The 13721-nt window shown below is 41.4% G+C and overlaps 1 protein-coding gene and 1 long non-coding RNA gene across 6 annotated transcripts in view; one reads left to right on the top strand and one right to left on the bottom strand.

Annotated features, from left to right (window-relative positions):
- Positions 1-698: 698 nt before the first annotated feature.
- insc (INSC spindle orientation adaptor protein) overlaps positions 699-13721 on the bottom strand; it is a 26407-nt gene continuing 13384 nt past the window's right edge. For 4 of the 5 annotated variants that reach the window (XM_022254322.2, XM_022254358.2, XM_022254315.2 and 1 more), the window contains 13 exons: positions 10654-10713; positions 10142-10287; positions 9318-9381; positions 8724-8847; positions 8384-8436; positions 7492-7606; positions 6401-6514; positions 5662-5787; positions 5047-5218; positions 4492-4667; positions 3689-3980; positions 3023-3099; positions 699-2308 (listed from right to left, as the gene is read on the bottom strand). In XM_022254322.2, coding sequence (XP_022110014.2) covers positions 2177-2308; positions 3023-3099; positions 3689-3980; positions 4492-4667; positions 5047-5218; positions 5662-5787; positions 6401-6514; positions 7492-7606; positions 8384-8436; positions 8724-8847; positions 9318-9381; positions 10142-10287; positions 10654-10709 — 1647 coding nt within the window. In that variant the 5' untranslated portion in view covers positions 10710-10713 and the 3' untranslated portion in view covers positions 699-2176. Of the gene's footprint in view, positions 2309-3022; positions 3100-3688; positions 3981-4491; positions 4668-5046; positions 5219-5661; positions 5788-6400; positions 6515-7491; positions 7607-8383; positions 8437-8723; positions 8848-9317; positions 9382-10141; positions 10288-10653; positions 10714-12118; positions 12289-13721 lie in introns of those variants that run through there. The other variant, XM_022254329.2, reaches the window with a different exon arrangement.
- Positions 13005-13721, top strand: part of LOC147799719 (uncharacterized) — a 12410-nt gene continuing 11693 nt past the window's right edge. Inside the window, exon 1 of the long non-coding RNA XR_015424886.1 lies at positions 13005-13234. This is a non-coding gene — a long non-coding RNA (uncharacterized LOC147799719). The remainder of the gene's footprint in view (positions 13235-13721) is intronic.

Genomic DNA, 13721 nt, shown 5'->3' with positions numbered 1-13721 from the left:
CTAAACAAAATCTGTCAAAATCATCCGGTCTGGGAGCACTGTGGAGGTTTGGGGATGGTAAAACCCTACCAGTGTACCACTTGACGTGGGACTTCACGCCCCTTGGAACTTTGCCCGTAGTGTGAGTATACAAAGGACATCGGTAGCATAACCGAGGGCAGAGTGCTATGGGCTACAGAATGTACGGGTACAACTGCAAAAGCAAACCAGTGTTGGCCTACCGGTATTTTGAAGTGTGGCAGACATAATAGGAGGGCGCTGTTTGAAGCGGAATGAATTATTAGCGAACAGACGATTTTCCGGGGAACAAAACGGGGTGTGTTTAAATGAAAATGATGGTCCTTCGGTACAACTCCCTGGTAGGCGCGCAAGTTTGGTGCAGGGAATGCCAAATACACGCAAGGAATTTATGCTGGAACATACAGTTTTGCATGTGCGCTGAATGCGTGCAGGAACCCGGTTGGAAAGCTTCTCACCTCCATGCCTGTCTTTCTTGCGCCAGTGAGGGTGCACTTTAACTCTGGGCGGATAGCGCCCTCCTACTGTGTCTGCCATACTTCCAATGGGCTAGTTAAACCAAAACAAGCAAAATAAGGGATGGGAGATTATAAATTCAAACTCAGGACTGTCAAAATGCGCCATAAATCTAAACAGGGATACCGGTAGTGATGATGAAAAACACAGGATATTTTTTAAAAAATTTCAAATGGACATTTATGCAAGTTTGTCTCACACTAAATTGTTTGCCAGGGGCAAACCAAACCCAGGCTATGTGCCTGAAGAACATGCCTTGGGTAAAGTCATTTCTGAAAAACTCTCAAGGATTTTTAAATTAGCACCGTATCCTGTGGAGTTGAGGGCTGAAGTATGCGGTCTTAAGTAGGCTTAGCAAATTGACGTGAATGGGAAAGGATAACTTAGTCCTACCCTGTCAACAAACATCTGTGAATATTTCCTAATGAATAAACAATAAACTACAAGTACAAACGTGACGATTTGTAAAAGGTTAGCATACAACTGAGCTTCCCTCCTTGTGAAAGACAAGTTTCATGGGAAGTCTCTGACAAAGCTCTTATATCTTGGTTCCAAAAACTAGAATGAAAGTCTCATAAATATATTCTGCTTTGAGCACCGTGGATATGTATAAATCTATATATACAATAAGCGCTTTTCAATGCATAACTTGGAAAATATACACATGAACTAATAAATACACACAAATCTTATCTACATCTCAAAACAGTAACATTGCTACAGATGATGCATCAAACAAACACGCAGTCAAAATGCACCAATGTTCCTGCTGTATGCCTAGCCAGGCTACTGCCAGGCTTAAGGGACAGAACATGAGTAAGCTACATGTACTTGAGATTTGACGCAACACTTCCTTGTAGTTGTCTTGTTTTGCTGTTGATATGACAGCCAAGAAAAAAAAAAACCACATCTCGATCAACTGGATGTGGCTAGGAGTAGGACACACGACTATGACATAGGCCAAAGCCACAAACTAATAGCTTCCAGGCTCTTTCCTTCCACAAAAAGATCTTTTGAAACACGGTCTATACCCGTCCCTTGGGTGTTCAAAACGTCATATCCCACACCAAAGCAGTCAACAATTGTTTTGTCATACCTCTGTCGCAAGAAATTTATCCACACAAATAATAATTTCAGAAGACGAAAGGCCTACTGTCAAACTGTACAAATAAACATACATAGACAATATCATCTGCAAATACACTGTTCCCTCACTTCCTCTAATTGCGTAACTTTAATGTGAAACTAGTGCGGGTACCAGTGAGTACATGTAGTCTGGTTAGCGGTCCCCGCATTACCTTATGTGCAGCAGGGACAGGAACGAGTCTGTTAAATGAGCGCAATCATTGATCGAATTCCCCGGTAGCCTATGCACAAAACGGGTACCATGGAAAAACTGACTAATGGAGCAGAAATGTTCGCTCTTGAACCTCCCCAAGCTCTTCTGTCTTATGCGCCTGCACGCACTATCAACAGAAAGAGATATCTCACAGTGAGTGTGATATGCGGATATATCACCCGGTCATATGATCACTCTGGGCCAATAAACGGACAGTGTCCAAGACAGAGGTAGGACATCTCAATTAGTTGGGATATGTGTCTACACTATAACATTCTGATCAGAAATGCTAGAAGCCCTGTGTCATACAAAGCTCTCTTTTGTAGCAGAACACATCATGAAGGAGTCAATGAGTCTGGGCTTAATGAGCCTGTCCACATCTGATGACTTGAAAACAGATGGGCCAAGGAGGCTGTGAAGCTTCCTTAGTGCCGCCTGTGAGTAAAATGAAGGACCATCAATATGAGTTCCTTATAACCATCTGGAGGCAATTAATCTTCCACAGTAGGAACAGGGGCGAATCAACACCCAAATTGGGGGGGGGAAGTATGCAGCATCCCCGGCAGGTGCACTTTTGCATGAACTGTTTGTATCAGCCGCAATTAAGCAGCTGCTCAGAGACAGTTTCCTGAACCAAATAGCTCTTTCCATACAAAACAATGTCCATGTAAGACACTTACTGTTTTTCACTCTTATTCTCATCTTTTGGGGGGGGGGGCATGGCCCCACAGCCTCCCCCCCCCGAATCCACCCTTGAGAGGGAACATTAATGCCCCCATTTCGAGAACATGCACACAGCTTCATTTACACGGAGACTTTTAGGATGCATGGCTGGGATAGTCCACTTCAGGAAAAAACCTCCTATTTTGTGTTTTGTTTTGGGAATCCGAAGTGACACACAATTTTGTAAGTAAGTGAGAGTCTGGTCAAGTGACAGGAATGGACAATGACAAAGGGGATGCAATTGCTGCCAGCCACTGGAATAGCTTAAGACTTGAGTTGAGACTCTGGTGGATTTAATAAGACTCAACTACAACACGGGAACACAAAAAATATATCACCGACTGATCAGAAAGCCAGGCGGGTAGGGGAATCAACACCATCAGGTAGATTTTGAGTCAAACTACAAGGAAGAATATTTCAACTTACTAGGCAGGCAACAAGGACTGGCTCACTGTCGTTCCTTTCTCGTCTGTTACAGCAAAGCTCCACCAATCTTGGTATCGCTGCACCGTGATACAAAAAGACAAGGACTAGATTGAGAAGTCATAGCAAACTTAATACACTTTGTGCCTTCAACCCCACACCTGTGACATTCTGGGTAATTTTTCTCCAACCAGCATAAGATATGTCGAGAGAAAACACCATGTAATCAGAGTTGAGATTGGAGGAGAATGAAATATCCACAAAATAATCACCAGAAGTTAGAGGGCGCCACAGCAGCATACATGTGGGTTCTATGGCATAGATCTGTGCTTGCCTAAAAGTGCCCCCATTAATGTAGGTATTTCTTATGTTTATATCAATTTCTATACAGAAAATAAACATCTGACATGTCTGATGGTAAACTCTGGATTTTCCAGATTTTAAATGATATTGTTTGGCAAATCCTGAAATCAGGAAAATCATGATGAAAACTTCTGCAATCAGGGAAAACACTGACCAAATTTCACCTGTGTGTAATTTTTTCAGTTGTTAATGTCTGGAATTCATTGCGACTGATTATGAGTGGCCGACCTGGGTTTGATTCTCCGCAAACTTTTTGCCGATTTGCTCCCCTGCCCACAACTTGTCTACTTTTTGAAGTAGACTCACCTTCCAGGTCCAGAATGAGCTCGGCGCTATCCTGATCCCTAGCCAGCCTGGCCAAGGCGATGGCCCCCTTCTGGTGCACCTTCTCACAGGATGATGACATCACCAGCTGCTGGTCACTGCCGCTGCTGCCCCCGCTCAGCCTGCTGCCCTTGGGGCTCATCTTCTTGCTGCTGGAGCTCGGGACTAGTGCCCTCGTGTGCAGGAAGTCCACTAGCAGCTCTGTGCCACCCGACACAATGATCTCTTTCCGACATTGGTCCGTAACGGCCATGTTGGCCAGTATTGTTGCTACCTGAAGATTTAGTTCAGCAACGAAACAAAAACATATCATACCTTGGCAACGTTTTTATAAAACAGCAGTCGTGGCAGTTGCATCAGGAAAAAAGGGATTCTTATCCTTGGCAAGTCTACAATTTCACATTGTCAAAATACACAGTTGCTTTTATTTCAAAATGAGTCAATGTTCATACACATCTGTTCAAGATAAGAGCACATATGCATGTTGTCCATAACATTTCATTGTTAGCATAGGTTATGAGCCACAGAAAATGTACAGCTTTTATTTTTTTGAGAATCAACAATTTCATGTAGGACATTTTCTATTTTATATATAACACTGATGAATGTTGAGGATGTCTTAAATACACAATCTACTGAAGAAAAACTGAAATCTTGTAACAAAAAAGGGTATTCATGGTTGCAGCTATGCACAGTGGCAACTTTCATAAAAACTAAAGAACTTTACACTGGATTTCTACTTTGCTTCAAACTGTTTGATGCGGGGTAGAATTGGGTATCTTTACCTGGTCTTTGCAGTACAGTGTATTGGCCATGCCATTACTACAGCCCTTGACTAGCGCCCTCGCTGTGTGAAAGCTAGCCAGGCAATCGCACGCCATACTATCCATGAAGGTGATGTTGGCTATGGCAGAAACTGTGATGACAAATACAGAACTCGATGATGCAGTCTCTGCCAAAGCTGAAGGCAAAATACAAAAACAAAACAATATTTTGACGTTCCTTGAACCAGGAAAAGAGGGCAAAGTCACATTCAATCAGGAGAAGGAAGTTCCTCATTAAGCGACAGATTTAATGCTCAAACAGAGGGCCATTACTTTCTAAAATTGATGACAATGCCCTATCCCATATATTTTCATTTGTTAAACAATACTAAATTAAGTAAATTTACATTTTTAACTGGATTTGACATCACCACAAGACTCACGAAGTTTCTATGGTTTTAATGAAGCTCACTGATTTGCTCCCACACAGTAGTATTAAAACGAGTAGTGATTGTTTCTAGATTTTCGTTTCAGGGGTTGAGAAAGTGATCCCAACTAGACATGGCTGTCAATAACCTGTTAACTCTTTCAGCAGGTCCTCCATGTATTCAATGAACCCTAGCAGGTGGTGGTAATTGTCGATGTTTGGGGATGTGATCTGGGCAACCACCGATGCGGCCTCTGCCTTCACTGACTCCGTGGCAGAAGGCGAGGACAAAATTTCACTCAGGTATTCCACGCCACTTGCCTGCAAACAATGCACAAATTTTGGCTTTGTCATGGCTTTAGTTTGTTATTTGTAAACAGTCACGTCACTGTTGGGGGAGGGGAGTACTACTGGCTCCGCCTTCATTTTCCTCCAGGACACCAAGCGCTTAGTAGCTCCTAGCTTCCAAAGTTCTTGAACTAACACTTCAAGAGCTACTTGGGTCTACAAACTGGAAAACTAGGCTCCGTAATGATCTTGACTCAAGTCTAAATTCAAACCAGGACTCTAAATTCAGATTATATAAAAGTACTTCACAAAGGAACTAGCAAGAACCCAAACTGATTCATGTTGAAGTTGGAATGACCCCAACATCACAGGGGTGCAAGTCATGAACAGTTTAAGAGCTGTAATTACAGGACCTTCTGTGATTTCACTCTGATCAAACAGAGTTGTCTTTCTGGTTTGATTTGGTTTAACCTCACCCTCTCCAACTCCTGTCTTCCCTCGGCAACATTGCACAAGTTAGCCACAGCCTTGAGAGCCATGGGCTTCACAGCATTGAGAGAGGCTTGCTGGCAGAGCAGCAGTAAAGCTTGTATAGCGCCCTCCTGAGACAACAATCAGATAGAAAGAATCTCTTTCAATATAAACCACACTGCAAACTGGGAAATACTTATAACTATACTGACACAAGAATGCTGGAGTGTTCTGATCCAAAAATGCCCCATCATCGACAAGAACTGTCCAACACTGACAAAAAAGCAAAACTGGCTGAAGTTGAATTGGAATCTGAGACTTCAAAATTACCACACCAGTCATCTGTGACTTGTGAGGGGCAAGCAGCTGAGTCAGCAGAACACTGGTATGGTAAACTACAAGTTGCAGGTTCCAATCCCACTGGAGTCCATATTTCTTTGTTCCTACGTTTCATGCCTAGTAGTTTTTAAAAGCCAGTTTCCCTTAAATGTAATCCAAGAATTAATCTCTATTCTTTCCCATGTCAAGGAGACCACGAGCATCACTTGAGCTTCCCCACGTTTGACTTTCTCTTCCGATTTTTAAATTCCCTCTCCAGCTACTCAGTTTTTTTAAATCGTTGCAACATCTTGCAAACTCAGAGGGCATCAACTATTTTTCAAATCGTCAGGAGTGCCTCACTGCTTTTGTCATTAAACATTCTGGCCTTGAAGAAGAGAAGTTTAATGTAACTAATGATTGTACCTTAGCGAGTAGCCTTCGCATCTCACTGTCATCTTCCGACAGACAGTGAATTGAGTTGATGGCAATCTTGATGTTGTACTCACTGGCTGACTCACGGACACTTCTCACGACAGTCTAAAAAAACACAATGAACAGCATGTTCATAAATCACTCTTCATGACAAATGATCAACCCTCTAGCATAAAACATGCTTTGCAATATGATAAAGGAGAAATTAACACTGTGACACATTCACGTCATAACTTCACATTTGCTTGCAAACTGAACCAGAGTTGAGCACAGGAGAGAACCAGTGGGGTGTTTTCCAAAGCTACCAGTAGATAAAAAATAACCCCCCCCCAAAAAAAAAATGCTTCAGCTTCATTACAAACAATTTAATGTTAGCAACTAATTAACTGTAGATGCATAAATTTTCAGTATACAATCTCATCCTTCATGTTGGCAACCTGTGTGGTGGAACTGTTGGGCTACATATATTAAAGCTACATTCGCCATGCCACCTCCTCCCCAGTGCCAACAAATGGAAGGGGCTTGGGGACAACTACATCGTGGATACAAGGGCAACAAAAGTCAATGTGAATATGTTGTAAATTTGCCCAAGAAGAGCAAGCAGGAAGAGTGATTGCTGCTCCCCGTCTGGTGCAAAGACACGGAACCCCATTCTTACGATGCACCCAGTTTACCCCCTACGCAGGGTAAAAGGTATTGCACTCAGCGCAACAGCAATTTCATAGTTTGCTGTCTTTCGCATATATTTATTGTCCAATCCTGCAATCGGCTTGGGTCAGCGATTATTACAAGCAAAAGGAGGCTATAGCCTTCTAGGGGATAATTATTCAAGAACAAAAGTCCCAAGCCTGTTGAGTTGCCCTGGGATGACTTCTATCCAATCAGCTGTTACTGAATTTGCGCTAAAAAATGCGGGGTACGGCCACTTTGTCACAGCCATTCGAAGAATAACAACGGCTTACTTTTTGCTCTCAATCTTTTCTATACCTCACTTTTTGCATTACCACCCTCAGTTAACATTTCTTACTCTAAACACGCATCACAAAACAGCAAACATCTCCTTGGAAGACAGTTTTTCTGACCTGAACGAGAATGCCTTGCACCATGTGGACCAGGTCATTGAACGCCTTGCCTAAACTGCTCAGCACATTCAACGTTGGCAAGGCAGGAGGCAGGGCGCCGTTCAACTCCTCAAAGCTGTACAACAAAAAGGGATGAATTGATCCATTCGGAAATATCCAAACACCTCCTTACGCTTATGAACACGATACTACCGAGTGCTGTCCTATACTTTTATCAGCATTTGTGTCTGTGAGTACAAACTTGACGCGCAACGGCTGCCTCTAGAATTTTATGGTTTTCGGATACTTCCGCTACTGTTCTGTTAAATCCTGATTCGAGTTTCAACAGTACAAAGTACATTTGGAATTGATGTTTCCTGCTATTGCACCCTTTGGCAGAATGTTTCTACAGATGTTTTCCCTTTACACAACAATATATTACCATTATTGTGAAATCTTGTGAGCAATGTATTGGAGCATGGCCTGTGCAGCAGTATTCTCTTCAATGCCCCCAACCGCGGACATGGGTCAACTCCTTTCAATATATCCACAACTGCATATACATGACTTGCCTTCCCACACAACAGAAAGTGGGAACGCTGAGTAGGAAAGTTTGCACCGCTGAAAAGTACACATGTATGTGCCACATTGAATAGAGTCTGAATGGGTCTAGCCCAAAACACATTGAACTATTTTCTTGACAAACTTTTTCTGGGGCAAGTATGTAGGCCAGGACCTGTGACACAATGTGGAGTTGATCTTCACTGTAAAACAGTGCCCAAATGAACCAAATACTGAAATAGTTTCTGGCTTGAGGAAATGAAATTTTCCTTAAGATACCTAAATGCACAATCTTGTTTAGAAATCAGAGATTTTTTTGGGGGGGGAGAATTTTGATCAGGGCCGAACATACCTCTCTGCATGCTTTACAAGTCTGCCGCATTCCTCAAAAACTGTTTGCTGTTGCTGTAACAAAATGTTGATAGCGATACGCGTATGAACATTACTATAGAAGATATTTCTGTCCTATTAAGGAGCTGCAAATACCACCAATTTAGAAATGTGATTATTATTATAATTATTCATTTATCATTCATTATTACATGAAGCATGTACATGTATGAATTTGCCCTTAAAGTAACCCACATTAATGTGATTGGGGCCAGATTAGAGGAAATACATGCATGAATCACTACTTTGTACTTGACAAATTTAATGTTTCTTTCAGCTGAAAGAAACTGGTCAATTCTTACCTGGAACAAGTGAAGTGGCATGGCTGGGACATAAGACGTGCACTCATGGAGGAATGTGCGCAGGCGAATGGTCAATGAAAGACACAACCAGTGGACCTGGTCCCAGGACCCTGAATCAAGTTTGCTTTGTTGGAGCAAAAAAATCATTATGACACTGTCACTTAATATTTCTTGAACCCCAACTCCCAAGGCATTTTTTGGAGGAACGTTCCTCAATCCTTCAAAATTGTCACTGTGCAGGGAACGAAAGGAACATACTCTTGTGCTTTAAAAATGGGATACTAAGTCCCACATAAAGTAACAGAAGTGGGTCTTTACCGTAATCAGAGCTACAAAGTCCCCTAAACCTATGATTTTTTAACTATTTGGGTTAGAGTGAGTACTGAATATACCTAGCTTTGCTCAACTCATGACTGGTTTCAACCCAATCCTATCCAATGGATAACATAAAATGTTGATGTACATGTACGGTGCGTGTGCATTGATAACAAAGATGTTTAGAACCATTTTGGTCATGACTTGAAGATGGCAAAGTAAGATTCAGAAACTGCTAAAATGATCTAACTGCAGAAGGAATATGCTGAAAGTACTCACTAGTACAACTTTGCAAAATCAGCTGAGATTGAACTGGCCCGCTGCCTGAGGATGTAGATGTTATCTGTCAAATGAATGGGAAAGAAAGAAATATCAATGACATCAAGGATAAACTTTGTCAAAGCTGTCCTTGGTAGGGCAATCACCCAATACGAGAAATGTAACTTAAGTTTTAAAAAGTGCTTTTGTGAAGGCAAAATTGTAAGAAACAACTGCATAACAAAGGATACAGGTAATCCCAGTGCTTGAAGATCTATTCTTTTCTGTGGACAAGCACTCAATCTTTTTAAAAAAACAAGGACGAGAGAGTAATCTTCGTGTAATCTTGAAGATTATGGCAGATTATGGTCTCAGAAGACAAGATTACATTTTTGAAACAGATAATAAATCAGCATGACTGACGTTAATCCAGATTAAAAGCCATTTTTTTCTGTTGCAAGAAAGAACAGAGAACAGCACGTGGCTTACCGGTACATGTAGATCTTCTCTTCTACATGTGTGTTTTTAAGTACATGTACATGTACATGCTGCCTTTTTCAAGCTATGAGTGCTAACAATACAGAACTGTAGTATGTATTATTAAAGTATGTTTTAACCCTTCAAAAGGTGAGGGAAAAAATGCACTACTACATGTACTTGTACAACAGGGAAAGGAAAACGCTTTGTTTCTGCTCCAGGGAAGATAAAAATACGAAGTGCAAATCTGCTGTCTGACTGCCTTCAGCTTTAAAGGTCATAAAGTTCAGTTGATCACCACATCTGGGCATACTTAGCAACTGTTTAAGAAGAAAAAAAACTTGTGACACGTTTTTCTGTTGACAAACCTCTTGCACTGGACGTGACTTTGGCCATGTTGTGGGCCGAGGTGCGGATGGGTTTGCCCTGTAGTATGCACATGCACTCACACTCTGTCAGTGTCCTCAGATCTTGTAGCCACCTCACCACTGACGCCTCGTCCGTCATGTGCATCCTGTGGACAAAATTTGCCAGGGGCAGGTTTTATAGACATCTGGTGTATCATGCCACATTACCGAAGGGCTTCAGGGCTAAGACTTTAGCCATTATACAGTTTGGAAATTGTTCAGGATTCAAAGACAGATAATTAACTTTTGCAACTTCACCATAAGTTTGACAACACCCACTGAAAGCCAATAAAAACTCAGAATACATGTATGCTACTGATTTTAATGGGAGACAATGGGCAACACATCATAGTGAAGGTTTATTTCACAGCTGTTTTCCACATTGCACATGCTTGTCTTTAAATTTAAATTCCTTGTTAAATTGAAATCCAATTGTGAATTTTAAGAGAGACAAGAAAAAAATGAAGACTCACTCAATGACATCATCAGAGAGCCAACTGGCCAATGCACTGTTGTTGAATCCATTCATGCCCCTAAAGAGGAAATTCAAAAAAATAATTGGGAATTTTGTCCTCTAGTGCAAGCAGCTTAAGAATGACAAGCTGAATTCAACACACATGAGCATAGTTGAGGCAATCAATTGAGGAGTGATGACCAATAAAACAATTGAAATATTAAAGTGGCCATTATTTCGACAGTGGTGGTTTATTGTTCTGTTTGCCTTCCTGTGGCACATATTTAAATGACTTTAGAACCCTTGACTGGCAGATACCTGTAGATCTTGGGATACACTGTAGATTGTATTTGATGATGCCAAGTTACCATCACCAACGTGGGAATTCAGTGTCATTTGACAGTGAATGAATTTACCGCAGTGTAATAAAATGGATAACAATAACAGACAATGGATCATAAAACAGTTTAACTGGCATAAGGTGCCTCTGAGGCACTGTACAGTTGAGTAAACGTGGTAAGTGTACTTTCAAGTTTCCCCTCTTCAAATCCTTCAAGAAACAAATCAAACACTCTGTTTTGAAGTGCATGTTCTATTAGTTATCCCATCAGCACAACTAGAGTAGGGAATAATGTACTGGTAGTACATGAACATGTATGTCTGTGTCCCTTGCCGGTATGTCAAAGGTGCCGAAGGCTGAGTGGTATACGGGACACAGACGCACTACAGAATTTCGTGCTCCACGAGCATGATGGTGATAATAAACTTACATGTATCTTCAAGCAGCCTTGACGCACAATAAATATACATGTCTGCGCGCAAATGCGACACTTTTGAATTTACAGTAAATTTTGCGTTTCCTTTTAGCTTAAAAATAGTGCAATGCGTTAAATAAGAATAGCGCATTATGCAGGGTTATAAATCACACGGTTTGTTGCCATGGCTTGACCAATCAGATTTGAGAATTCAAGTTTGCTTGAAGATACATGTACCATAAAGGCACTTGTATATGATGTACATGTACCGGTACACGTGCAGGTTCTGTATTGCAAGTGCAAAGCCCAGATACTGTTTCATGCACTTTTAATACTGGGCTAAAACCCTGCTTTACATTAACAATTAACGGTATACACTGAGGGATTCTGGATGATTTAGGATCGGCAAAAAGCAAACTGGTACTAGTAATTCATGGCAAATCTATGGCACTGTGGAAAGCTCCGTACAGATCTGAAAAAACCAAAGAGAATCGTCTTTGTTTATTAGCAAAGCTGGTCCACAGAAAGGATAGCCTTCCTATCCAAACAACCTGCACATTTGTAACTTATGTGGCACAGAGCGTCACTGACAAGTACCGGTACAATGTACATGTAGACCACAACACTCTTGTGCCTAACCGGATGGTCCCCTCTCTGCAAGTGGAACTACTGAACATGGCACACACAGTGTGCTCTCAACTTTATTATAAACAAATCATCAATACTCACGATGGAGAGTTTCAACCAGCACAATTAGAAATGCTTTGTAAGCCTGCACAAATCACAGCCTGCTTATTTTCTTTATTCATGCAATCTACGGTAACCACCAAAACATGTAGGTTTGCGCAATTTTCGAGACAGAGGATTGCTACACAAATAACGCTACTGAAGCACATTTATTTAGGGACAATTCCATTCCAATTATCTTTAGACACAAGGATGTCAATGATTAAACACAGATTAATCTCCGACGCTGACATTTTTGACACTGCTCTCCGTATCCCATTGTGCCGTATCCAAAGTCCGTTAACACTGAAGGGCTGGGCAGTTTGGAAAGGTTCCAACAAATGGCAGAAATCCTGTTTCATTGTTTTGATTGGCAGATGCTGATTGGCTAATGATGATATTCAAACAAACTCTAGTTCCATAGTAGACTACCGGTACTAATCTTAATCTGAGGCATGTACACCTGTTCTGATTATTCCGGGTAGCCGTCAGTCACTAGTGCTGTAGAAGGATATTTCAAACAGGCAGAAGTACAGTGTATACAGTTTGACAAATTTTGAAGGAGCTGTTTTCTTGAGAAGGCGCTTACCAAAAGAAAACCCAACTGCTATTGGTTGAGTACTGAAGTTAACAGACAAGTGGGTCAGACACCATGAAATGGATATGAGCCTCGACTTCTCAATGTCTCCATAGATGAAAGGACCGGCAAAGGAGAGGTGTACACCGGGTTACACAAACTATTTGCACAATGTGGCGCTGCTGAAATGTATTTGATACCCAATTTGTCAAGTGGGTACTCAGCACCATGTGAGAGATATTTCTGAGTAAGACCATCTGCCATGTGGAACACAAACTCCACAGAGACATACTCAGAAGGTCCACACTTGATGCACTCATTGAAAGACTTCACATGAATTTTTTTTGGATAAAGGAGGGAGTTTCCAGCCTACAAATCAAGGATGTGACTGGATTTTCTGTACCCCTATAATGCTTCCAAGCTTGGCATTTTTCCAGACAGATCTAGAAAATGTTGTTTCCTTATTGCAATTCGTGCAGGTCTCATGTGGCCATATGATACTGTAACCATTGGACAGAAAACACACTGGGATCAGCATGAGGGTAAACTGGTTTCATATTATCTCAATAGGATTTGTAATCAAAGGTATCATTTTAAATGCTGAGATTAGCTGTGACTTCACCTATCGGCCTCGAGTTTGTTAACCTCTTTTTAGCCAAAGCATGTCTTGCTCAGAGTGTTTTGTTTATTATGTTTCATTGCAAGCTATCGGATTATTAATGAAAGACCCAAACATGTTTTTCACAGGTCTCTTTGCAGATGGTGAAAGCAACACAGGTTTTTTTTATCAACAAATCTATCCTAACACTGGGCTTATGACCCAGTTCCTTGCTCTGTGGTTTCACAGACAAGATACAGAGAATAATAAGAGTCACCTCAAGAGCTATGCCTGTGATGGCAAGCCAGCTTCAAAAGTGGGTATTCTACCTCCATGGTATAATACAGTGTAGTTGGAACGTGTTTAGGCCCTGTGATGGTAAGCCAGCTTCAAAAGTGGGTGTAATCATGGAGGTAGAATACAGTGTAGTT

Source organism: Acanthaster planci, linkage group LG03 (assembly GCF_054643075.1).
Source record: "Acanthaster planci isolate LZ-2023a linkage group LG03, COTS_SCS, whole genome shotgun sequence".
NCBI lineage: Eukaryota > Metazoa > Echinodermata > Asteroidea > Valvatida > Acanthasteridae > Acanthaster > Acanthaster planci.
Note: the sequence above shows the minus strand (reverse complement) of the source record. Positions and strands in the feature narration are given on the sequence as shown.